The sequence below is a fragment of the Pseudophryne corroboree genome, chromosome 3, assembly GCF_028390025.1.
Source record: "Pseudophryne corroboree isolate aPseCor3 chromosome 3, aPseCor3.hap2, whole genome shotgun sequence".
NCBI lineage: Eukaryota > Metazoa > Chordata > Amphibia > Anura > Myobatrachidae > Pseudophryne > Pseudophryne corroboree.
In genome coordinates, this window is record NC_086446.1 from 285,901,106 (window position 1) to 285,928,760 (window position 27,655).

Here is a 27,655-nt window from a genome sequence, read left to right on the forward strand (position 1 = left end):
TACAGGGGGGCACAAGTACAGGGGGCACAGCTACAGGGGCAAATCTACTAGGGGCAAATCAACTTGGGGGCACAACTAATTGGGGCAAATCTGGGGGCACAGCTGCTGGGGGCATAACTGTGGCCATGACCCTCCCCTATGAAGCCACGCCCCTATTTTTCGCTAGCTGTTCTGCCGCGGTGGGGGGGCGCCAGTGGAAACTTTTGCACTGGGCGCCACAAGGTATAGAACCGGCCCTGGATGTAACCTATGTGGGAGGGCGTTTATCAGCTGTGGACTGGGTGTGATAGACCTGCCGCTAACCCAATGAGAGCTCCTAGCCACGCCCAGCGTTATACACACAGTCATTCTGGGCTATTATATAGGAGATGTATAATTCAAGTGCACAGTCTGGATTCTTATCTCTAGAGAAAGGGGTGGGCCATCAGGCATTGGGGGTGGGGCACCGGGGGGGTTTCCCCTGTAACCTTGTGGGCCTGTTGGACCCTGAATACGACTTTCCAAGGGACAAGGGACAAAGTGTAACATTTTCTTGGCCTGGATGTGTTTATAGTTGGGTGACGATGCCCCCTAGTGTCCTATGTTAAAATGCCATTCAATCTCCCCAGGTTGAGCAGTTTAAGTATCCAAATCACTCAATCATGGAGGTATATATGTGTGCATACACTGTTCATATGTGGTGCAAGATCATTAAAGTCATGCTATACCAACTTGCAAAGTGCTCACTCTGTATCAGCCCCTTAGGCCAGGTACACACTAGAACGATCTGACGGGCAACAGGACCCATACACACTTGGACAATGCAGGTAACGATGGCACAATGTAGGATGCCATGCTGCATTTGGCAGCATGGCAGCATACATGATATCTTCTGGTTGACTATGCAGCATAGCCAGCTGGAAGATATTGCATGCGACCAACGAGAGCGCCCAATAGGGCATACAAACTTAATGATTTGCCCGATTTTGCCCGAAGCAATATGGCCAATATTACTTAAGTATGAACCCACCCTTAGAGTGTAGTAAATGTGAGGATACTTGCATAATGTTTTGATATTTTTGCGCAATCAACGTGGGCTGCTCACCCAATAGTGCCTTAAGTGACACCTGGGGTGCCTTCATGATCACTTAGTCAATTAACTTGGAAAAATATAATAGTAGTACTTTCAGAGCCGGTCCTTGCAATAAGCAGTATAGGCAAATGCTTGGGGCATCTGAAAAGGGATTGTGTGCGGGATCCCGACAGTCTGGATGCCGGTGGTCAGAATACCGACAGCGGTATCCCGCTGGTTAGAATCCCTACACACTTAGGTAAGCAGGCTAACCCTCGCCCTAACCCTTTCCATAACCCTCCCTACCCGCAGCCTAAACTTTACCTCCCCTCACACAGCCTAACCTTAGCCCTCCCCTAGTGCGTAACCCTAACCTCTGCTCCCACAACCTAACCCTCCCCCCCTCATACTAACATTTGGGATTGTGACCGTCAGGATTCCGGTGTCTGTGGAGATGCCGGGATTCCAATGCCGGTCTTCTGACCACCGCCATCCTTATTAACAGGATGCCAACTACATCTCCTGAAAAGCCTAGGGGCATCTGAACGTCTCAATTCTAATTAGCAATTTTGGGATATAGCTTTATTGCTCTGGCGGTGCAATAAAAAATTTTTGTTCACTGCAGCACAGTGTGTGTGACATCATGACATCACGCAGTAAGCCTGTGAGTGGGAGACTCCTGAGGTTTAGGGTAGTCCCCATGCAACACCCAAAGAGTATGTGGCTCTCCCACATCCCACCTGCTTCCTAGTGAAGCCAGCAGGATGGGAATAAAATCTATGTTATCGGAGTGTCTGTGTAAAGTGGCAAGGACTAAAAGACGCAAATCACGTCACTTAGCCCTACCCCCAAGGCTGGATTAAGGCAGGGGCGACAGGGGCGGTCATCTCGGGGCCCCCACACAGTGTTGTCTCAGGCTGAGTAGTCCCTGGCGGCTCAGCTGTTCATTAACAGCGGCCGCCAAGGAGCTACTCTGTCTATGGCCAGTATCGCGGAATAGTGAAGAATCATCTCGCGAGACACTGACCCTGTGCCGGCCATGTCCCTGTTCCCCCTGTACATGCTGCAGCGTCCAGCGTTGTTGGGAGGTGGTTGTGTATAACGATACATGGGGGTGCTGAGGATCTGCCATAACTTTTTCTGGTGGGCGCCCCCACAACTTCATTGTTCCTTGGCCACCACCAGCCTTAATCTGGCCCTCTGCACCGTGGGCTTGCGAATTGCGGGCAGTTTCCCAGTCAGTATAGGGTAGGATGCGAGTCCTTTAGGACGCTACAGTGCCTAGTTATAAAGTGGCAGTTTGAAATCAATAATAGTATTATACCTGCGTTAAACCGAAGGAAAACAGAAGGCAAACAAACAACAAACAAACCAACATTACTACAGTAGGACTGCGTTACAACTACAAAACTCAGAGTCATTATGTGGCCTCTCCTCACCTCTGCCATGAGAACCTCAGGTCTAACCCTCAACATAAGCAGGGAGCTATGTGGGGAGAGCACCAGGAGCAGGCTCAGCAGCGACATTTCCATCAGACTTGAGTGTGTTCCGCACATTCTCATACCCACCCGTTCTCCTCCCATGAGACCAGGACATTTATAGTTTCATCAAAATAATGTTATCCTAATTTTCCCCCTCCGTTGGTTACCTGTACATTTTTTCTTTACCATGTGTCTTCTTTTTCTCTCTTCCACCCCTCTTTGTGCTATTCCTGTAATGTGTATCTCCACTGTATGCACACCTTGCCAGCATCCAGAGAAGGTCGGTGGCATCTACGAGTCCAGGTAATTCACTGTGAACCTGTAAAATAATTGACATAAAGTGGAGGGGTTTTCCCAAACTTACCCTTCTTACCTATGTTACTGTAATACAAGTTTGGGTGGAGTCACTAATAATACCACATCAATCCACAGTAATAAATTAGTGTTACAAATATAATAGTAATAATAATAATAATAATACATGTCAATAGATCGTTTCAAATTCTGGGGGTAATTAAGAGGTAAATGCAGACTTTTGTTGTAGCCGCTACTTTGTCTTTATGCTAATGCTACAGCCGATAAGGTCCTATTATGATGCCCACCAGCTGCAGTGCGAATCCGATAGTGTGCGTACAAAGACGCACTTTAGCGCACTTCTGAAACACTTCCTATGTGTTCATCAATTTTTAAGGTGAGTTTAACTGGGGTCTAAGATAGGGATAGCCCCTGCTTTGAAATACCACACTGATGGGTGTCGATGGTATCCTCCCATCGATGTTGACCATTGAGAGAGACCATCGATGGTAGACCCATCGATGGATATCCCTAGTTTAAGAAGTTTATTGTTATTCAACCTTCAATTACTGCTCTCCTAATTGTATGCAGTATTGAAGAGGGTGGGTGATAGATGAATGTTTAGCCAATGATGTAATATAAATGTCTGTAGCCAATCAGATCTTTAGAATGTTGGCAGCAGGAGATGTTGGGACAAGGTTGAATGTGGCAAAGCATTGTAATGATGAGAGGAGAGCAATGGCACAAATAGGAAGTCCCATACAGACCAGGGGCAAACGCAGGATTTCTAAAGGGGGGTTTCCGGATACAGTATGATAGATAGATAGATAGATATAATGAGGAAGGGGACACGTCCCCGAAACGTTACTGGTTTGCACAATAAATCTCTTCACGGAGTTTTCACGTTTAACTACAAGCCTGTGAGTGCCACCTAATTTCTCTGCTTATATATATATATATATATATATATAATATGGGATGCGCCAGAATCCCAACACACAACGGAATGCCGCACCGGAATCCCAAAAGGGGCCAGGACATGACGCTGTATCCCGACTGTCGTCACAGTGGGTTGGGTAGGTATCACACCGGGGATGGAGGGGGGTTTAGGTTTAGTTGACCCCCAGAGGACTTAGAGTAAGGGTGTGGGGGGTGGGGAGGTTTGGTTCAGGGTTTGGGGAGATGGGGTTAGGGTTAGGCACCACCATGAAGGGGGGGGGGGGGTGTTAGGCTCCGGGGGGAGACTGTTTAGGGTGTGCGGGGAGGGTGAGTTAGGTTTATGTGCCACCCGGGGGAAGGCGGGGGTTAGGGTTAGGCTGTAGTGGTGGTGGGGGAGGGTTAGGGTTAGGCACCTAAAAGGGAGGGTTAGGTAGGGTAAGGGGAGGGTTAGACCAGGACTTTTCAAATAATTGATACTGTAAACCGCAGGTTTATACACGTACATATCAGGGACGTAGTATAGCTGTATTCACAAACTGTAAAAAAAGATACATGCTCACATCTGCCTTCCTGCCACCATTGCCGAGGTCTGCAGCTCCTCCGCTGATGGTGACTGCCTCCGTTCGCTGCTTCCAGGGAGCTTTGATGTGCTGACTCCTGCATCTCTGCCGCAGACAGTGACTGCCTCCGGCCGCCGCTGACTGTGTGACTCTGACAGGCCGCACTGTGTGGACCTCGGAGGGAGCTGCTATGGTTGACCATGCGCAGCCAGCAGCTCCCCCCCCCCCCCTCCCCCCTCCCGTGACACTCTCTATGCTGAGAACTACACAGCTCTCTGCTAGAGCAGCTCCGCTGTCGCGATCGCGGCTTTTACTGAGACGGAGACACTGCTGTCTCCGTCTCCAAAATAAAAATGTTGGCTCATCAGGGGGGTTTCCAGGTACTCGGAAACCCCCCCTGCGTGCGCCACTGCATAATTTGTATTGGTCCTGGACCACCAATCCATATCATCCAACTGTACCTTTTTGGCCGGTACAGTACTGTTTTTTTTTTTTTATGGTTTGTACCAGCCGAAAAGGGCTATGTACCAATTTTTGACTCACTAAATTTCCATTGCAAGTATAGGAAAGGGGGCCCGTGGCCACACCCTTTTTCCTACTTTGTACCGTTTTTTGAGTGTAAAATGTTGGAGGGTATGCCAATCCAAGGCATCTCTGCAAGTGCCCTGAGGCACTCCAGGGTGCCTAGGCACACAGTTTGAGAACCACTAGTATAGTACATAGGCCCTCATTCCGAGTTGTTCGCTCGCTAGCTGCTTTTAGCAGCTTTGCACACGCTAAGCCGCTGCCTACTGGGTGTGAATCTTAGCATAGTAAAATTGCGAACGAAAGATTAGCAGAATTGCGAATAGACACTTCTTAGCAGTTTCTGAGTAGCTCCACACTTACTCGGCAACTGCGATCAGTTCAGTCAGTTTCGTTCCTGGTTTGACGTCACAAACACTCCCAGCGTTCGCCCAGACACTCCCGCGTTTCTTCAGACACTCCCGCGTTTTTCCCAGAAACGGCAGCGTTTTTTCACACACACCCATAAAACGGCCAGTTTCCGCCCAGAAACACCCACTTCCTGTCAATCACATTACGATCACCAGAACGAAGAAAAAACCTTGTAATGCCGTGAGTAAAATCCCTAACTGCACAGCAAATTTACTTGGCGCAGTAGCAGTGCGAACATTGCGCATGCGCAATTAGCGGAAAATCGTTGCGATGCGAAGAAAATTACCGAGCAAACAACTCGGAATGACCACCATAGTGTACAGAATAATACTTTTTTGTGGACCAGCAGCTGTATGCACTTTCTTATTCTGCACATCAGCGGTGCAGTACTTGTACTTACACCAGCCTGAGAGTTTTCACAAAATACTGCAAACCCTCCAACATTTTACACATAAAAATCGGTGCAAATTCAAAAAGGGGGTGTGGCTACAGGTAAAGGGCCTTTTCCTGTTCTTTCAGTGGAAGTTTCGAGAGCCAAAAATCGGTACAGACTTTAAAAAAAGGGTACTGTACCTACCAAAAAGGTACAGTTGGAGAGTATGATACTGCAATAAAGTACAGATGTGCGGCGGGCACTTTTCGTGTTTTGGTTTTGGTTCTGGTTCCATGCTGTGTTTTGGATCTGGATTGGTTTTGCCAAAACCACCCTTTCGTGTTTTGGTTTTGGACCTGGATGATTTTTGTAAAAAAAAAAAAAAAAAAAACAGCTAAAATCACAGAATTTGGGGGTCATTTTGATCCTATGGTGTTATTAACCTCAATAACATTCATTTACACTCATTTCCAGTCTATGCTGAACACCTCACACCTCACAATATTGTTTTTAGGCCAAAAGCTTGTACCAAGGTGGCTGTATGACTAAGCTAAGCGACACAAGTGTGCGGCACAAACACCTGGCCCATCTAGGAGTGGCACTGCAGTTGCAGACAGGATGGCACTTAAAAAAACTAGTCCCCAAACAGCACATCATGCAAAGAAGTAAAAGAGGAGCAATGAGGTAGCTGTATGACTAAGCTAAGCGACACAATTGTGCGGAACAAACAACATGGGACGTGCTGAAATTTGCCCAGATGTAATACACGCACAATATTGGTGGCACAGGCGAGCGTACCCCTGCACCACACACGGGGAAAACCCTGTAAAAATTATTTGGATAATAATATAAGTAATGTATATAACCCTTTTATTTGGAGTAAATAATATACAGCACAGGACACTACCACTGGACTTATGGCAGCACAAGACACCACCACTGGTCTGATGCAGCTCAAGACAGCACCACTGGACTGGACTTATAAGGCAGTACCCCTGGACTTATAGGGCAGTACCCCTGGAGTTGTACGGCAGTGTCAGACAGGATGGCACTTCTAGTCCCCAAACAGTACATGATGCAAAGAAGAAAAAGAGGTGCAAAATGGAATTGTCCTTGCCCCCCCCCCCACCCACCCTTATGTTGTATAAACAGGACATGCACACTTTAACAAACCAATCATTTCAGCGACAGGGTCTGCCACACGACTGTGGCTGAAATTACTGGTTTGTTTGGGCCCCCACCAAAAAAGAAGCAATCAATCTCTCCTTGCACAAGCTGGCTCTACAGACGCAAGATGTTGACCTCATCCTCTGATTCCTCACCCCTTTCAGTGTGTACATCCTCCTCCTCAGAGAGTATTAATTCGTCCCCACTGGAATCCACCATAACAGGTCCCTGTGTACTTTCTGGAGGCAATTGCTGGTAAAGGTCTTCCTGGAGGAATTTATAATTCATTTTGATGAACATCATTTTCTCCACATTTTGTGGAAGTAACCTCCTACGCCGATCGCTGACAAGGTTACCGGCTGCACTAAACACTCTTTCGGACTACACACTTGAGGGGGGGCAACTTAGGTAAAATAAAGCCAGTTTGTGCAAGGGCATCCAAATTGCCTCTTTTTCCTGCCAGTATACATACGGACTGTCTGACATGCCTACTTGGATGCTGTCACTCATATAATCCTCCACCATTCTTTCAATGGTGACAGAATCATATGCAGTGACAGTAGACATGTCAGTAATCGTTGGCAGGTCCTTCACTCGGGGACAGATGTCAGCACTCGCTCCTGACTGCCCTGCATCACCGCCAGCGAGTGGGCTAGGAAATCTTATCTTTTCCAGTTGCAGGAGAAAATGAAGGAGGAGCTGTTGACGGGTCACGTTCCGCTTGAGTTGACAATTTTCTCACCAGCAGGTCTTTGAACCTCTGCAGACTTCGGTCTGCTGGAAAGAGAGATACAACGTAGGCTTTAAACCTAGGATCGATCACGGTGGTCAAAATGTAGTGCTCTGATTTCTACAGATTGACCACCCTTGAATCCTGGCAAATCGAACGAAGCGCTCCATCCGCAAGTCCTACATACTTTGCGGAATCTCTCCGTTTTAGCTCCTCCTTGAACTGACTTCACATGTGGCAAGTTCAAAGGGTTGAAGAACCTTGCACAAGTCGGAAATCATTCTCCACTGCACTTGGGTCAGGTGCATTCCCCCTCCTTTGCCTATATCGTAGGTGGATGTATAGGCTTGAATGACATTTTGCTGCTTCTCCATCCTCTGAAGCATATAGAGTGTTGAATTCCACCTCGTTACCACCTCTTGCTTTAGGTGATGGCAGGGCAGGTTCAGGAGTGTTTGCTGGCACTCCAGTCTTCGGCACACGGTGGCTGAATGCTGAAAGTGGCCCGCAATTTTTCAGTCCACCGACAGCATCTCCTGCACGCCCCTGTCATTTTTCAAAAAATTCTGCACCACCAAATTAATTATATGTGCAAAACATGGGACGTGCTGGAATTTGCCCAGATTTAATGCACGCACAATATTGGTGGCGTTGTCCGATATCTCAAATCCCCAGGAGAGTCTAAGTGGGGTAAGCCATTGTGTGATGATGTCCCTCAGTTTCCATCTCTGTCTAGAGAAGTGGAACCTAGATGGGATTTGGTACCGGGGCACACTACCTCCATCAATTCTCTAAGTCCCACTGCACTAATGGTGGATACCGAACGCAAGTCTAACACCAACATAGCTGTCAAGGCCTCAGTTATCCGCTTTGCAACATGATGACTGATGTCATATTTCAATCTTCCTCGCAAAGGACTGTTGGACAGTCAATTGCTCACTTGAAGTAGTACAAGTGGTCTTCCGACTTCCCCTCTGGGATGACGATCGACTCCCAGCGTATAAGGGAGGATGTTCTTAGGTGGTTAACATCCTTACCCATACTTATTATGGATTGACAGAGGCAACACACAGCTTGACACCTGTTGTCCGGATTTGTGGAGAAATAATTCCACACCAAAGAGGTGGCTTTTTTGGTAGTTTGCCCAGGCATCACAATGGGCTTATTCATCCCACAGACAACTGTCTCCCCCGGTGCCTGATTTAAATAGCCCACATCACCATCAGAATCCTCATCGTCAACTTCCTCCTCAGCGCCAGCAACACCAATATCCTCACCCTGGTGTACTTCAACAGTGACATCTTCAATTTGAATACCAGAAACTGGACTGTGGGTGCTACTCCAGCACTTGCAGGGGGCGTGCAAATGGTGGAAGGAGCCACCTCTACCCGTCCAGTGTTGGGAAGGTCAGGCATCGCAACCGCCGACATACTTGGACTCTCCTTGGGGATTTGTGGTACCATCTTAGAACGCACAGTTCTTTGCTGTGCTTTTGCCAGCTTAACTCTAATCATTTTTCTAGCGGGAGGATGAGAGCTTTCATCGTCATGTGAAGCTGAACCACTAGTCATGAACATAGGCAAGGGCCTTAGCCGTTCCTTGCCACTCCGTGTCGTAAATGGAATATTAGCAAGTTTACGTTTCTCCTCAGGCCATTTAAATTTATTTTTTGGGGTCCTTTTACTGAACTTTGGCTTTTGGGATTTTACATGCCCTCTACTATCACATTGGGCATCGGCCATGGCAGATGACATTGATGGCATTTCATCATCTATGTCATGACTAGTGGCAGCAGCTTCAGGACTAGGAGGAAGTGGTGCTTGATCTTTCCTTATTTTATCCTCCATTATTTTTCTGGAGTTATATAACACTATATGTGGCACAGGACAGCGTATCCCTACACCATGTCACGATCCGGGTATCTGGACGCCATTTCTTACCCATCAGATGCCTCCTAAGGCTGGCTCAGCGCTCCAGGACCGGATCCCATCTGTTATCCTGATGTTTACATTCCTGTATCCTCTCCTGTCACTCTGAGACGCGGTCACAGTAAACGCCATATTACACCTGGCATGGCGTCCCCCGCGGCCTCCGCCGCCGTCCCTGAGCTTCTGCATGCAGAGTGTCTGAGTGGCGATTACGTCAGCCGCGGCCTCCGCTGTGTCCGCGTGGTTGGATGTGCACCTGTCAGCTTGGCACCTCCTGTCTCCGGTGGCCGGCGCCGCCATTACTGTTTTCATTACCACATGGATTACAAACCAAACTTCCCTCCAAGTGTCTGCATGGGCGCAGCCATCTTGGATTTTGTCAGCTGATCATTTCCACCAATCTGTTCTCAGTATTGATAATCTGCATAATTGCCTAGCCAATCCCTTCCTTGCTGCAGGTATAAATACACTGTGCCTGAGCAAGGAAGGCGTCAGTGCTTTGGTTGTCAAACCTAGTTCCTGTTTGTCTCTCTCCTGTGATTGTCTTCCAGGTTCCAGCTCCTGTCTCAAGACTTCCACCATAGAGACCCGCACCAGCATTCCACCTGCGGTGTAGCCTGACTCTCCGATCCATTTTGGATTCATCTGTTTCCAGCTACAACATTACCTGCTTCCAGCCCAGCTTCCAGCAGAGTACAGCTTCTCTTAAAGGGCCGGTGTCCTTTCTACAGTTTACCACTCTCCACCGGTATTATAATTTCACCGCTCTCAAACTCCTAACTTCAGCTCATATTTCATCGCTCCCAAGTTCATTTATTATTTAACTGGTTCCAGCCAGTATCCACTCCGTGCCAACAACAGTCTGGTTCCAGCCAGTATCCACAGCAGCCGTTTTATCTACAGCAGCCCAGCTTTTCCTGGAACACCAGCTGGTACAATCCTGGGTTATCTCCATTGCTACAGTCGGGCCTGGTAAGGACTTTCCATCTAGAAGATTATAAGAACTATCTCACACTACCAGTGCCCTGTGGCTCCTGCCACCCTGTAGTTCCCAGGAACTGTATTTATTCTTTGCTGACTTTTATGTTTCTTTTACTGCTACTGTGATGCATGGAGTTTGTCATAAATAAACATCATTGACTTTTATTCAAGTTGTCGTGGTCACGCCTTCGGGCGGTTCTTCTTCATGTTACTTACATGTCCAGGGGTCTGATACAACCTCCCAGGTTCCGGTACATCTCAGCCCCTACAACTGAGGCTGCCTCCCGTCAGCTCAGGCCCTCAGTTGTGACAGTAAGCACTGACCTAATGAATCCAGCCGGAGACCAGGATCAAGCGGCCAGGCCGATGCAAGAACTGGCAGCCCGACTAGAACATCAGGAGGCTGCACAGGGCCACATCATCCGCTGTCTCCAGGATCTCTCTACTCGGCTGGATGGGATTCAGACAACTCTCCGTGGATCAGGCGCGTCTGGTGCGTCAACCACAGTGACTCCAGCTATAACCCCACCCACCTTACCCATTTTTCTGCTCCACGTCTTCATCTTCCAACGCCAGCAAAATTTGACGGATCTCCAAGATTCTGCAGGGGATTTCTCAACCAGTGTGAGATTCAGTTTGAGCTACAACCTGGCAATTTTCCCAGTGACCGTACAAAAATTGCCTACATTATTTCTCTACTCAGTGGCTCAGCCCTTGATTGGGCATCACCGTTATGGGAGAGGTCCGACACCCTGCTATCTTCTTACACTGCATTCGTCTCAACATTCAGGCGCATCTTCGACGAGCCAGGCCGGGTAACCTCAGCTTCATCCGAGATTCTCCGTTTACGCCAGGGGTCATGTACTGTAGGACAATATCTGATACAGTTCCAGATCCTGGCATCCGAACTGGCATGGAACGACGAGGCCCTGTATGCTGCATTCTGGCATGGCTTATCTGAGCGTATTAAAGATGAGTTAGCTACCAGAGACTTACCCTCTAAGTTAGATGAGCTAATCTCACTTTGCACGAAAGTTGATTTACGTTTCAGAGAGAGAGCAACTGAGCGTGGAAGATCATCTGCTCCAAAATCTTCTGCTCCTCCTCCTCGCCAACTGTCACCAACTAAAGATGAGCCCATGCAAATTGGCCGTTCCCGTTTAACTCCTGCTGAGCGCCGAAGACGTCTCTCCGAGTCTCTCTGTCTTTATTGTGCAGCTCCGTCTCACACCATTAATGCCTGTCCCAAACGTCCGGGAAACTCCAAATCCTAGCTCGCCAAGGAGAGGGCCGGCTAGGAGTAATGATCTCCTCTCCATCTCCTCAAGATTGTAATCTCCCAGTCTCGCTTCAAGTTGCTCAACGTTATCGGAACGTCATTGCCCTCCTTGATTCCGGAGCAGCTGGGAACTTTATTACCGAAGCCTATGTTAAACGGTGGTCCCTACCCACCGAGAGACTTCCTTCGTCCATTTCTTTAACTGCCGTGGATGGCAGCAAAATTTTTGATGCAGTTATTTCTTTAAGGACTCTACCAGTTCGTCTGAGAGTGGGAGTTCTTCATTCCGAACTTATTTCTTTTTTAGTGATTCCAAGAGCCACACATCCTGTGGTCCTGGGCCTTCCATGGCTCCGTCTTCACAATCCTACAATTGATTGGACGACTACGCAAATCCTGGCATGGGGTTCCTCCTGTGCTGAGACATGTTTGTTTAAAGTATTGCCTGTCTGTTCTTCTGTTCTTCCTCCCCCAGGTCGTCTGATGTTCCACCTCCTCCATATCAAGATTTCACGGATGTGTTCAGTAAAGCTTCTGCTGATATCCTTCCTCCTCATAGAGAATGGGACTGCCCGATTGATCTCGTTCCAGGGAAGGTTCCACCTCGAGGCCGAACTTATCCGTTGTCTCTGCCTGAGACGCATTCTATGGAGGAATACATTAAAGAGAACCTAGCAAAGGGGTTCATTCGACCTTCTTCTTCTCCAGCCGGCGCAGGCTTCTTTTTTGTAAAAAAGAAAGATGGTGGTCTGCGGCCGTGCATCGACTACAGAGGTTTGAACGACATTACCATCAAGAACCGTTATCCTTTACCCCTGATTACTGAGCTCTTTGACAGAGTTAGCGGAGCTACCATCTTTACAAAGCTGGACTTGAGAGGTGCATACAATCTCATCCGGATCCGTGAGGGTGACGAGTGGAAGACCGCCTTTAACACCCGTGACGGACATTATGAGTACCTCGTCATGCCCTTCGGATTGAGCAATGCTCCAGCTGTCTTCCAGCATTTTGTCAATGAGATCTTCAGAGACATTCTATACCGTCATGTCGTGGTCTATCTAGACGATATCCTCATTTTTGCCAACGATTTAGAGGAACATCGTTTTTGGGTTAAAGAGGTTCTGTCCCGTCTCCGTGTCAATCATCTCTATTGCAAATTAGAGAAATGCGTCTTTGAAGTCAAGTCCATTCCGTTTCTACGGTACATTGTGTCCGGTTCCGGACTAGAGATGGATCCTGAGAAACTACAAGCAATCCAAAATTGGCCGGTACCCTTAACCCTCAAAGGGGTCCAGAGGTTCTTAGGGTTCGCCAACTATTACCGAAAGTTTATACGAGACTTTTCCACCATTGTGGCGCCTATTACTGCTTTCACTAAGAAGGGTGCTAACCCGTCCAAGTGGTCTGAAGAAGCCATGCAAGCATTTCATCTTTTAAAACAAAGGTTCATCTCTGCGCCTGTTCTGAAACAGCCTGACATCGACTCTCCTTTCATCTTAGAGGTGGATGCCTCCTCCGTTGGAGTAGGAGCGGTGTTATCTCAGAGGGCTAAAGATGGCCATTTACACCTGTGACAGGACGGTACCGTACGAAAGCACTCGCCGCTTTCGCGTCCCGTTGACTGCGCACAGATTGGAAGGTCAAGCCGCACGAGGCCTGACCACATAGGGGATTCCAGCTTACCGTCAGTAACCGCCTGTTACTGACTCCACCCACTGCGTTGTGGGCGGGTTCTCGCTGCCACCACCAAACTCCTAACCTGCCGTGGCGTTTGGAACCACGGTTCTGCTCTGTATGTGCCGACGCACTGCCTTACCACACCTGTGTGGTGTTGACGAATCCCCTCTAGCCACTTGCTAGGCCTCTACCGGTAGCTGGCGGAAGGCGGAGCTTGGAGACGTCAGGTGCTTCCCTGGACAGCCGGAGAATGGGGCTAGGTTTGGCCTAACCCTGTAGGTCACAAGATGAAGCAGTCTTCTTGAGGCAAAGGTGTTTATTGCTCAAATAACCTTTAAAAAGGCTCCTCACTATTGCTAGGGGCAACAGCATACAATCAAGATGTTTTCAGCAGAAGAAGATGTTACAATACACTCTCCTATGGGCCAACTGCCCTTCTTTTATCCCTCTCCAAGACCCCTTACCACAGGGGGTAAGCCCGCCCTGTGGTGCACAACCAATCAATGTTTACCCATGAGCTGTGCATGCTCTGGTCTCATGCACAGCTTTACATTGTTCCCTATGGATAGTGGGGAGTGGTCGGTCTCCTTTGACTCTCCTACCTTGGAGAATCAGGATACTCCCACGGTGCCGTTCAGTCTGGCTGGGGGGGAGTTTTCCCTCCTAAACTGACTTCCAGAAACCTGCCCGGGACCCCTCTCACTGCCTGCAGCCTGGATTTGGGCTCCAGAGCTGGGCAGCCTGGCTCCCCGGTCCAGGTTTCTTGGCACTACGGCTGATCTCCATGGAGCTCCAAGAAACCACTCAGCTTGTTTCATAGCTAAGCTGCTTCTCTCTCTCCCTGTGCCTCTTGGAATTGTGAGGCTGGATGGGAAAACATTCCGTTTTTGGGGAAAAGGTCTGGGAGAATCCATCAGCCTGCACAGCTATGGATTCCCCCCTCCTGGGACACACAATCAAGTAAGTGCAATTTATCCTTAAATACATTACATTTTAAATCACACTGTACATTTCCCTTTAAATATACACTGAGCCTGTGCCTTGCACAGACTCTACATACTCAGGCACTGCAGTGCCTTACAACCCACTGTATGTCATTATTTTACACAATGTTCCGGTCTGTAACTACTGTGTACTAGCCCTAGCCCTGCAGCCTGACTGCTAGGGCTCTCTCCGTGCTGGAGGTATGGGGCTGGCTTCCCCCATCCTCCAGCCTGCCTTCCTGCCTCTGGGGTTCCAGGGAGCTGGCTCTCCCTGTCCCCCCAGTGTGGCACTAACCAGGGGCCTCGCCGCACGCAGCGGCGCACCCCCCTGTACCGAAGTCCGGCGGCCCGGGACACTTGTCCCGGCCGCCGTGACCCTGGCTTGTTTCAGCGCTGAGGCGCCGGGAGCGTAGCTCCCGGACCCCAGTGCTTCACCATCATGCTCGGCAGCCTAATGTCCCCCACACCGCTAGGGAGCCGGCTAGCCCGGTCCCCCATGAGCGGCGCTGATTGGTGGCCTCGCCGCACAGGGAGCCGGCTAACTCGGTCCTCGTGTGCGGCGCACCCCCCTTTCTGCCTGGCAGCCCGGGACGTCCGTCCCGGCTGCCGCGGCTGGCCACCTCCGACGGGCTGAGGCGCCGGGAGCAGAGCTCCCGCCCCCAGCGGCGGCTCTTACAGAGAGCACTGCAGCGGGAGCCGAGCTCCCAGCTGCAGCGCTCACCCTTCTCCCCGGCGCGCACACTCCAGTGCGCCCGGGGCTGCATCGACCGCTGCCGGGAGCGGAGCTCCCGGACTCCGGCGGTCGGCGGCTGCCCTCTCCCCCGGCGTGCACACTCTGCTGAGCGCGCCGGGGGGCTGTCCTCCCTGCCGTGGTCTCCGGAGAGGTCCGGGACCACGGCACATCCTAAAATACATTTTACACATTCAATACAACACGGCGCCTAGCGCCCCATACATTTTTAAATCTGGCGCCAAGCGCCCATTGTCTCTCGGAATGGCGCCGGGCACTAGGGGTTAACCCCTTCAGTGCCGCAGGCGGCCATTCCCCTCGTGGCTGGGGCTCTCCGGCCACACTACCCTTGCAGTTTTTTCTCCCGGAAGTTCTCCCCAGCTGAGCGCAACTATGCCATTGGCGACCAGGAGTTGCTAGCCATCAAGCTCGCTCTAGAAGAGTGGAGGTATCTGTTGGAGGGAGCTTCTCATTCAATCACCATACTTACAGACCGCAAGAACCTTTTATATCTGAAAGGCGCACAATGTCTCAACCCTCGTCAGGCCAGATGGGCACTTTTCTTTTCCAGGTTCGACTTTAAACTCCAGTTCTGTCCAGGCTCTCAGAATCGCAAGGCCGATGCCCTTTCCCGCTCATGGGAGCAAGAAAATGAGTCAGAGTCTTCAGACAAGCATCCTATTATAAATCCGTTGGCATTCTCCACGGTAGGGATGGACTCTACGCCCCCATCAGGGAAAAGTTTTGTGAAACCGATGCTAAGGAAGAAGCTCATGCATTGGGCCCATGCTTCCCGTTTTGCCGGACATACAGGTATCCAAAAAACCCTGGAGTTTATCTCTAGGTCCTATTGGTGGCCAACTCTGAAAAAGGACGTCTTGGAGTTTATTGCATCTTGCCCAAAGTGTGCTCAACATAAGGTATCCCGCCAGTCGCCTGCGGGGCAACTGGTTCCACTATCTGTTCCCCGTCGACCTTGGACCCATTTGTCGATGGATTTTATTACAGATTTACCCATGTGCAACAAGTTCAATACCATCTGGGTGGTAGTTGACCGGTTCACCAAGATGGCACACTTCATTCCTCTCACCGGTCTTCCATCAGCTTCCAAGTTGGCTCAAGTATTCATACAAGAGATCTTCCGACTCCACGGTCTTCCTGAAGAAATTATTTCAGATCGAGGAGTTCAATTCACAGCCAAATTCTGGCGAAGTTTATGTCAAGTCCTCTAAGTCAAGCTAAAGTTTTCCACGGCTTACCATCCTCAGACCAATGGTCAAACCGAGAGGGTGAATCAGGACTTGGAGGCCTTCCTCCGCATCTATGTGTCCTCCTCTCAAGATGACTGGGTTCAATTACTTCCCTGGGCCGAGTTCTGTCATAACAACCAGTATCATTCTTCATCTGCTTCAACACCATTCTTCACTAACTTTGGATTCCACCCTAAAGTCCCTGAGTTCCAACCGCTTCCAGCAACTTCTGTTCCCGCAGTGGATATCACCTTGCATCAGTTTGCCAATATCTGGAAGAGCGTATGATCAGCTCTGCTCAAGGCATCGTTCAGGTACAAGAAGTTTGCGGATAAGAAGCGTCGAGCAGTTCCTGCTCTCAAGGTGGGTGATCGGGTATGGTTATCCACGAAGAATTTGAGGTTAAGTTTGCACCTCGCTATATCGGTCCTTTCAAGATTGAACAAGTCATCAATCCTGTTGCTTACAGACTCCAGTTGCCTCCCTTCTTAAAAATACCCAGGACATTCCATGTTTTCCTGTTGAAACCGCTGATCTTGAATCGGTTTCATTCCTCACTTCCTCCAACTCCGAAAGTCCAAACTCAACGAGGCGTTGAGTATGAAGTAGCCAAGATCCTGGACTCACGTCACCGTTACGGTCAACTACAATATCTTATTGACTGGAAGGGTTATGGCCCTGAGGAACGTTCATGGACCAATGCTTCTGATGTCCATGCTCCTGCCTTGGTCCGGAGATTCCATTCCAAGTTTCCTCAAAAGCCAAAAGAGTGTCCTGGGGCCACTCCTAAAGGGGGGGGTGGGGTGCTGTCACGATCCGGGTATCTGGACGCCATTTCTTACCCATCAGATGCCTCCTAAGGCTGGCTCAGCGCTCCAGGACCGGATCCCATCTGTTATCCTGATGTTTACATTCCTGTATCCTCTCCTGTCACTCTGAGACGCGGTCACAGTAAACGCCATATTACACCTGGCATGGCGTCCCCCGCGGCCTCCGCCGCCGTCCCTGAGCTTCTGCATGCAGAGTGTCTGAGTGGCGATTACGTCAGCCGCGGCCTCCGCTGTGTCCGCGTGGTTGGATGTGCACCTGTCAGCTTGGCACCTCCTGTCTCCGGTGGCCGGCGCCGCCATTACTGTTTTCATTACCACATGGATTACAAACCAAACTTCCCTCCAAGTGTCTGCATGGGCGCAGCCATCTTGGATTTTGTCAGCTGATCATTTCCACCAATCTGTTCTCAGTATTGATAATCTGCATAATTGCCTAGCCAATCCCTTCCTTGCTGCAGGTATAAATACACTGTGCCTGAGCAAGGAAGGCGTCAGTGCTTTGGTTGTCAAACCTAGTTCCTGTTTGTCTCTCTCCTGTGATTGTCTTCCAGGTTCCAGCTCCTGTCTCAAGACTTCCACCATAGAGACCCGCACCAGCATTCCACCTGCGGTGTAGCCTGACTCTCCGATCCATTTTGGATTCATCTGTTTCCAGCTACAACATTACCTGCTTCCAGCCCAGCTTCCAGCAGAGTACAGCATCTCTTAAAGGGCCGGTGTCCTTTCTACAGTTTACCACTCTCCACCGGTATTATAATTTCACCGCTCTCAAACTCCTAACTTCAGCTCATATTTCATCGCTCCCAAGTTCATTTATTATTTAACTGGTTCCAGCCAGTATCCACTCCGTGCCAACAACAGTCTGGTTCCAGCCAGTATCCACAGCAGCCGTTTTATCTACAGCAGCCCAGCTTTTCCTGGAACACCAGCTGGTACAATCCTGGGTTATCTCCATTGCTACAGTCGGGCCTGGTAAGGACTTTCCATCTAGAAGATTATAAGAACTATCTCACACTACCAGTGCCCTGTGGCTCCTGCCACCCTGTAGTTCCCAGGAACTGTATTTATTCTTTGCTGACTTTTATGTTTCTTTTACTGCTACTGTGATGCATGGAGTTTGTCATAAATAAACATCATTGACTTTTATTCAAGTTGTCGTGGTCACGCCTTCGGGCGGTTCTTCTTCATGTTACTTACATGTCCAGGGGTCTGATACAACCTCCCAGGTTCCGGTACATCTCAGCCCCTACAACTGAGGCTGCCTCCCGTCAGCTCAGTCCCTCAGTTGTGACACACCACACAGGGCAAACCCTGTAAAAATTATTTGGATTAAATATTAATAACCCCTTTAAATGGAGTAATTAAAATACAGAACAGGACAGTACCACTAGATTTATACAGCAGTACCACTGGACTTATATGGTATTACCACTGGACTTATACGGCAGTACCACTAGACTTATACGGCAGTACCACTGGAATTATATGGCAGGATGCAGGATGCACTGGATTTATACGCCAGTACCACTGGATTAATACGGCAGTACCACTAGACATATACGGCAGTATCACTGGAATTATATGGCAATACCATTGGACATAAACGGCAGTACCACTGGATTTATATGGCAGTACCACTGGACATATACGGCAGCATCACTGGACTGGATTTATACGGCAGTACCACTGGACATATACGGCAGTATCACTGGATTTATACGGCAGTACCACTGGATTTATACGGCGGTACCACTGGACATATACGGCAGTGTCACTGGAATTATATGGCAGTACCACTGGACATATACGGCAGTATCACTGGACATATACGGCAGTACCACTGGACTTATACGGCAGTACCACAGGACTTATAGAGCAGCACAGGGACACCACCACTGGACTGATGCAGCACAACACAGCACCACTGGACTGGACTTATACAGCAGCACTGGACATATGGCAGCAGAGGACACCACCACTGTGACTGGACTGATGCAGCATAAGACACTAAACTGGAATGAGCAGCACAAGACAGCACTTGAATCACCACCCCACTTTCCCTCCCGCACAGACACTGAGGACGGAGACACGTCCTATCGCTAAACTCTCCAATGCCGGAGTGAAAATGGTGGTGATTCGCGGCTCCTTATATGGAATCCAAACCCTGCGCGAATCCGATAGCGAGATTATGACGTTATGCCTCGTTCTGGTTTCCGAGTCAGTCGGGAAAACCCGAGTCGGGCTCGCATCTGGGCTTGGGTATTGAAGTTTGGGGGGTTCGGTTCTCAGGGAACCGAACCCGCTCATCTCTACAATAAGGTGAGCTTATCACATGTTTATAAATTGAAGTGCTGTCACTCTTCCTTTTTACAGCCTATAGGAATATGATAAAGTCCGACCAATTTTATAGACACTGCAATGCCCTAGCCCTTTTCATGAACTTCACTAAGAGATAACACCTTTATCTGTCTTTTTAGAGAGAAAAGGGGGTAATCACCACTAGAAATGTACACCATAATCTGTAATTACATTGTGTAAATAAACAAAACCATTACGCTTGTTCAGTCTTTTGGATCTGGCATTCAACATATGTTCCTATCAGGCTAATAAGATGTAAACGTGCACAATACCATCTACCTTCTGTTGTGTATGTATTAGCTTTATTATATACATGTTGAATTGAACTGTGCCACTTCTCTTGATCTGTAACCCATGACTCTCTGTACAGTTACAGTGGAAAGCACCATCTTTCCTTTCCCAAACCTGGAATAACAGCCACTACTGATGTAGAATGACACTGTCCTTGGGAAAAGAACAGCAAATAGCGTTTTTTTTCCCCAAACTATTTTTATTATAATCTCACACCATACAGAGTAGATATACGGAATTTCGAGACATAGAATGGAATATATAGTTAGCATTGTACAACATAGGCAGTACGGATGGTGTAATGGTTAGCATTACTGCCTCACAGCACTGAGGTCATGGGTTCAATTCCCACCATGGCCCTAACTGTGTGGAGTTTGTATATTCTCCCCGTACTTGCGTGGGTTTCCTCTGGGTACTCCGGTTTCCTCCCACAATCCAAAAATATACTGGTAGGTTAATTGGCTCTCAACAAAAAAAAAAAAAAAAAAATTAACCCTAGTGTGAATGTGTGTGTGTGTGTATATGTGATAGGGAATATAGATTGTAAGCTCCACTGGGGCAGGGACTGATGTGAATGGCCAAATATTCTCTGTAAAGCGCTGCGGAATATGTGTGCGCTATATAAATAACTGGTAATAAATAAATAACATAATATGCACTATATATAAACCTCTGGACAAGAAACAGGGAGTTATAGATTATTCAGTCTCATATAAAACCTGGTAGAGATCAAAACATATTTTCAAACTTTTCTCCACATAAAACCTTTATACCCTTCCAAGAAAGGTAACAGATGTATAACTAAGGATATCAGGGAATTGAGGATGTGCTTTAATTACCAAAGCGGAGCAGACTATAGATGAAAAGGGGTGGTTTAAACATCAGTTCTCCGCCAATATGGACAAATTATTTCAAGATCCCTAAACATATACATAATACCTAAAACATAAGAAAATAAACTAACATGTAATGCCTACTATGGGACACGGGTCGTCGATCCATCCACAGAGCAATCTTCCCATATCGGGGGTCCATATTTCTAGTCAACCCGGTAGACGATTGAATATAGAACGGAGTGGAGGAGGGGTCCAGAAAAAGTAAAAGAGAGAGGGTAAGTCAGATGTTCAAGGGGTTAGGTTGGGCTAAAGTGTGGAGGAGGTACCATGAGGTAGATTGAAAGCATTTGTCAATGGCTTGTTTAGTGTGCAAGGGGAGTGTCAAAATGTAGGTGTCCCAACATTGGAACAAGGCAGGGGTGAGCCTCTCTTTATGGATAGAGGCCTCCAGCCAGTCCATGGTGAATAGAAAAAATAATCTAGAGGTCACCATCGAAAGATTAGGAGGTATGTTGTGGATCCACTGTTGTAGGATTGCCTTCCTGCCAGCCGCTGATAATATCATAAGTAGTTTTTTGTTAGACCTGGGGACGTCTGGCTGGTCAGTCAAACACCCAAACAATGCCCAGGAAACAAATAGCGTTTTTTTAATTACTATAAATAACTGAACAATCAGTCAGTGGGATTACATACGTAATCCCGCCGGGCGGGATGCCGACTGTTAATATCGCAACAGCATCCCGCTCGGCAGAATGCCGGCAGTGTGGCGAGAGGTTCGAGTCCCCTTGCGGGCTAGGTGGCGAGCGTTCTATTCCCACTCTATGGGTGTCATGGACAGGGTGTAGTATGGCTTACCGCCGGTCAGGAGACTGCCGGTCAGCATATCGATGCCGGGATCCTGGAGGGGAGGGGCGAGTGCAGCAGGCCCATTGCGGGCTCGCTGCGCTTGCCACGGGTTCTATTCCCACTCTACGGATGTCGTGGACACCCACGAGTGGAAATAGTCCCTGCTGGTCGGAATGCCGACCATCGGGATAGTGAGAGGGCGGGATGCTGGTGGAGGCCATGTGACCGCCGGTCACATGAATACCACCCTCGTGGACACCCATGAGTGGAAATAGCCCCTGTGCGCTGGTATTCCAGCTGTCAGCAATGCAGGCTGTCGGGATTCTGGCGTTGGCATCCTGACCGTCGGAATCCCGACAGCCAGCAAACTGAATGGGTACCAGTCAGTGTAAAGAAAAATCTGCGGTTCTAATTATTCTATGGATAGCTTGTACTTTGTAATTTTATATTCTCCCACCGTGGCCACTACAGGACACCCAAGATGGCTGCCTCCTTTGTATTTTGTTTTATTTCCTGCAACTGTAAAACGCTTGTGGGTTTTTAGCAGTGGAGATGTTGTAGCACCTTCTATAACAGGCCTGGCTAACCTGTGGCTCTCCAGCTGTTGTGAAACTACAAGTCACAGCAAGCCCTCACACAGTTTTGCTAATAGGGAATGCTAAAACTGTGGCAGGGTATGTTGGGATGTGTAGTTTCACAACAGCTGGAGAGCCACAGGTTGGCCAGACCTGTTCTAGAATATATCTAGGGCGGTATTCAAATGATATATCACGCCCAATCTTCTTTCTAAAGTGATCCCTGTTATCGCACATATCGCGCCCATAGTAATCAGATATAGCTGTGTAATGGGTTGGGTGCCCTCGCTACCGCATGGGTAGCGAGCTGGAATGATTATACCACGCCCATCAGCAGAAACAGAACTGGTGTGGAAGGGGTGAAAAGAATTGAATACCGCCCCTAGAATCTAATTTGTTGCTATGGGCAACATCTCCACTTCTAAAAACACACACTTTAGTAAATATGGGTTCTATTTACTAAGCCTTGGATGTAGATAAAGGGGTATATTCAATTAAAGTCGGATCCATTACGACATGCATTTGTCGGAATGGATCCTACAGGACCTATTCAATGAACGGCCAAATCCTACCGTCTGACTTGGCCGTTCCCGGTATCCCGTCCTTCTGCTGCTGTCAGTGCCGGCCGGGGAGCGCTGCGGGAGAGAGGAGCCTGGCCGGGGGGATGCATAGTGTCGGCCGGGGAGCGCTGCGGGAGAAAGGAGCCTGGCCGGGGGGACACCCTGCTATAGAGGTACCTGTGCCCTGCTGCCCCTATATCCCGTCGGCCCGCTCCCCTGTATCATCTCCTCAATCTGACTTTTTTTTAAAGTCGGATTGAGATTGTCGGAAACTGGGCCAAAAGCTGTCGAATTTGGCCCTATTTCCGACAGAAGCACGCGGAACGGATCCACGTGCTTTCCGACAAGTCGAAATGCCCGACTTGTTGCAAAAAAATGGGGTATATTGAATAGGTTGGAACCCCTTCTGACCTGAAAAAGTGGAAACCTGCTGTCTTTCTGACAAGACAGCAGGTTTCGACTTTAATTGAATATACCCCAAAGTCACTGGAGACAAAATACCAGCCAATCGGCTCCTAACTGTCATTTTTCAAACACAGCCTGTAACATGGGAGCTGATTGGCTGGTACGTTGGGAGTAATTCAGACCTGATCGCTAGGGTGCGTTTTTTGCATCCCTGCGATCAGGTATTCGCCGCATATAGGGGGAGATGGAATACGCTGTGCAGGTGTGCGATCACATGTGCAGGAGAGCTGCCCAAACAGAGGTTTGTGCAGTCTCTGCACAGCCCGGCTGCGATGATCGGGGCCGGAACTGATGTCACGATTCATCCCGCAAAACGCCTGCTCCCACCTGTGTTTTTCCAGTCACTCCCTGAAAACGGTCAGTTGCCACCCACAAACGCCCTCTTCCTGTCAATCTTCTTGCGATAGCCTGTCGATCGGATTTTTCACACCATCCCGTCGCTTCGGACCGTTGCGCCTGCGCATTGCAGTGCATACGCAGTTCAGACCTGATCGCCCGCTGCGCGAAAACGCACAGCAGCGATCAGGTCTGAATTAGCCCCTTTATCTCCAGCGACTTCATCTCCAGCCAAGGCTTAGTAAATAGACCCCTATATCCCTTAGAGTCCTTTTGTAGAAAAGTGCTAATTAAATGAAAAATATTATTATACGTATTGGAAAAATGCAAATGCATGAGAACAGCCAAGAATGCGGCTGTTTATAGTTTCACATAAAGGTGAACTGCACCACAGCACTAGCTCAGGTTGAAATTACCTACCACCTGAACACACTCCACAGAATAGTTTAAATAAATAATTACTATAACGACATACAGACAAATATGTTATTTATTTTATAAATGCATCACAGAAAACTTTAAACCCATTTAGAAGGCTAAAAGGCCTGGCAGTCACATGTTGGTCCTGAGCCACTCCAAACGCCCAACTTCCGCCCTCATATATTACGTCACGTCCGGTTAGTAACCACGCCGCCTGCCACTGGCTCGTCACGCGCGTGCGCCGTGCGCTCCGCTCCCGGCGTGCATTGCGCTGGTGCTGACGTCAGCCGCACTCTGCCCAGTCCCCGCCGCCATTGGTGTGTGTGGAGCCTGTGATTCCCGGGCCAGGCCTGAAGCCACACAGCCAGCGGGCAGCGGTCCCCGAGCCAGCGCCAATCTCCCGCCTAGGCCCGGACTGACCCGGCGAGCCAGACACACCCGGAGCCAAGCGCCTGCCGAAAGACCGCCCGCAGCCCATACCTGCCTCCCGGGCCCTGGCCTGCAGTGAGTCCCTCACCCCGTAACGTGTGGCTCTCCGGTTCCGCTCTTCATGAATGATGTCTGCCACAAGCGTGGACCCGCAGGTGAGGAGGATGTGCCCCGTGTCACCCTCTGCTGTCTCTGTCCTTCTGCCAGGCTGTAGGCCGCAATCTCCGCTTCTCTCCTCGTCATCCGCCCCGGGCCCCCTCCCCCAAGTGTCCTCACCCACCTCCCACATGTCTCTGCCCTCGTCACACATCCTCGTCGGGGCCTCTGCCTCTCTCCCAGCAATATGCTGGAGCCCCTACACACATATATATATATATCTATGTTTCACAGTCCCTGATATTCTCATCCCCGTGTTCTCTCAATCGGAGCTCCTTCCCCTTTCTACAGCCACTTCTAGATAGATGTGTCCATTGTCTACCCCTGGTAACCCCGATTATTTGTTACCCCACCTATCATCACATCCTGGTCCCTCCCATTACATCTGCCAGCATCTTGTGCGCCTGCCATGGCCTCCCGCCCATCACTCACCTGTCACTGACCCTTCCTCAGTATCTTACAGCATCATCCTGTTTCTCACATCCCACATATTGCCCCATACTGTGCCCTCCACCCTCTTTATCAATAACTATTTTCTGTGTTCCTTTCTCATTTTATTTGTTATATCTATAAAGGATGATTAGAATATTAGCTCCAACCTCACATATATGTAATATATTAATTGACCATTTATTTTCTTTTTCATCACATTTTATCTGCTTATGACTCTTATCATCCCACCTGTTAACAGCTGCATGTTTTCTACATAGCACCCCAATATCAATCTAGTGTTCATTATAGCAATCTGCACATAATCGGTGAGGTGGGCTTATGTACATTTTTCAGGGCAAAATTTTTAGATGTGATGTATCGCTACTTTAGCGGTACAGCAAGTATAACATTTTTCCCTTAAATATTAAGATAAGACCTCATCACTGATTAGGTCCTAGAATGAATGCTAAAGCTATCATCCAGTTTCCTAGCCCAGTATGTCCCAATCCATTACATATGTATTCTCCTCATGAATGTCTTCATTGCATTTTTTCATAATTGAGCCTATGACTAGATTAATTTTATCGGATTCCCCTAAATGTTCTCATTTGGCATCTATTTTATTACCAGATATGTATATAGCACTCCTATTCCTCAGTGCTTTACAGAGAATTTGTCCATTCACATCAGTCCCTGCCCCAGTGGAGTTTACAATCTATATTCCCTATCACATACATTCACGCTAGGGTTAATTTTTGTTCAGAGCCAATCAACCTACCAGTTTGTTTTTGGGAGTGTGGGAGGTAACCCACACAAGCACAGGGAGCATATACAAACTCTACTATATATATTCATGTTTTATAGGTCTCTCTATTGTTTTCTAGTCTGCTGGATACACACTCTAAGATTATCTGTCCAATCTTACCGGTTGGAACACAAAACTGATAATGTATGGGAGCAAATTACCATTTGCTCCCAAACACTGAAAAACAGACAAAAATGGACCTTCAGACTAATTGGTTAAATCCATTTGATTTAACAAATTTGTCTGAATGACCATTTGTCCATTTTCTGGCTTTTGGAAGCAAATGGTTGATTGTCATTTAGTCTCATTCAATACCAGATTTTCGCTCCAACCAGAAGATTTGGACAAAATCTTATGGGGCATACACACAGAGCAATTTTTGCCTATTTTCTAAGTGATCCGACTAGATCGCTTAGAAATGAAGAACAAAATCGCTCCGCGTGTATGCCCCATAGCGATAGGGCCGCGCATCGCTATCGCCGGCTCAGATCATTCATGCATGTAGTATAAATCTAGTCAGATCGCCTAGCATGCATGAAGAAAACACTGGTTAGCACACATGGCTGTGTGTATAGCGATGTGTGCTAACTAGATCGCGTAGCACACAGGTACAAGTCACCCTGTGTGTATGGGACATGGGTGTGTATCCAGCTTAAGGTCTTTCATTCTTTACTGCAATTTTGTTTCCCTATCTTCATCCCATATCATAGGCCCTTATTGTACTGGATATATCTATCTCATAGGGTCTTGTCTCAGTGAACATATCCTATGTGTTGCTTTAATATCTTCATTATACATGTTCATGCCTACTTGAATAGCCACATCTAATCTGTCATTCTTTTTATTTTTTGGCACTATACAACAGAGACCAAAAGGACAAGACAGTAAAGGTAAATTTGAAGACTTTACTATAATGTCTCAGTTGCCTCCTAAAAGCAACATATATTTTGTAAACTCTGAGTATACACTTTTAGTTGCACCAAAGACAGTGGTTAAAACTCAATTATCTTGTAGGTATGTTTAATATAATATTCTAACGTCTGCTTGTCAGGTATCCTTCAGACTCTCGATCACTTACATTTTCTCCAGGGTTTTGAATATATATTATCTTTTGTAATGTAATCATTAGTAGGAACAGGCCGTTAAACCTAAAACACCAGTGTATTCATTGGGCAAATGTAGGTGGTGCTCACAAATCTATAAGTAAAAATTTAGTATCTTAAAAATTGTTAAAATATTTGACATGTAACCCAATTACCTATGTGGAGGATATTTATCTTCCTCTGTTATACATTTGAGGGATTGCCTTACTCTGTGTTGTTCAGGGAAGGTCACATTAGCTGTTTACTATGTTGTTGGGCTAGAAACAACCACATGGTAATGTCTCATCAGACGTGCAGCCAACACAGCAACCCAATGTGGCATACCACACGTTCTCCTGTTTTCAGACCACTTTGCATCAAGCTGTAGCTTTGTTGGTCCGTTAGTTATCCTTAAAGCTAGTAATGCAGGTTCAATTAGGGTATCTTGTATACAGTTATGAATGATTGCATGCCCCATGTCTTTTTGATAGGAAGTTTGAAATGGAAGAGGAAATACGTTGCTGCAGTGCACTGCCATAGCAACTTTTCACTCGTTTCAGATTATTGGTGGGCGGGGGGAGGGAATTCAGTTACCCACTATTTGTTCCACCCCCCACTTTTATGCGATAACGCAGGATCCAGGATAAGTTTCTGTGTACATGTGTTATCATGGTTGCAAGAACATGCCACTTAATGATGGTTTTGTTAATCATGTCTCCAGGCAGCTGAAACAAAATCCCAGATAGTGCAGGCTATAAAGGATAATTGAATTGCCCCTCCAAGAAACAATTAGCCATGGTAATTTACCACGGCTATTAGAATTCCCCCCTGTAAGTGTAAAGTGTCCTCCCCAGGTTCAATTAAATGGGTGCTCC

At 48.1% G+C, this 27,655-nt stretch overlaps 1 protein-coding gene across 3 annotated transcripts in view; it reads left to right on the top strand.

The window, feature by feature from the left end:
- Positions 1-24,069: 24,069 nt before the first annotated feature.
- Positions 24,070-27,655, top strand: part of YTHDF1 (YTH N6-methyladenosine RNA binding protein F1) — a 34,127-nt gene continuing 30,541 nt past the window's right edge. For 2 of the 3 annotated variants that reach the window (XM_063959256.1, XM_063959257.1), the window contains exons 1-2: positions 24,070-24,460; positions 26,564-26,588. In XM_063959256.1, coding sequence (XP_063815326.1) covers positions 24,431-24,460; positions 26,564-26,588 — 55 coding nt within the window. In that variant the 5' untranslated portion in view covers positions 24,070-24,430. The remainder of the gene's footprint in view (positions 24,461-26,563; positions 26,589-27,655) is intronic. The other variant, XM_063959258.1, reaches the window with a different exon arrangement.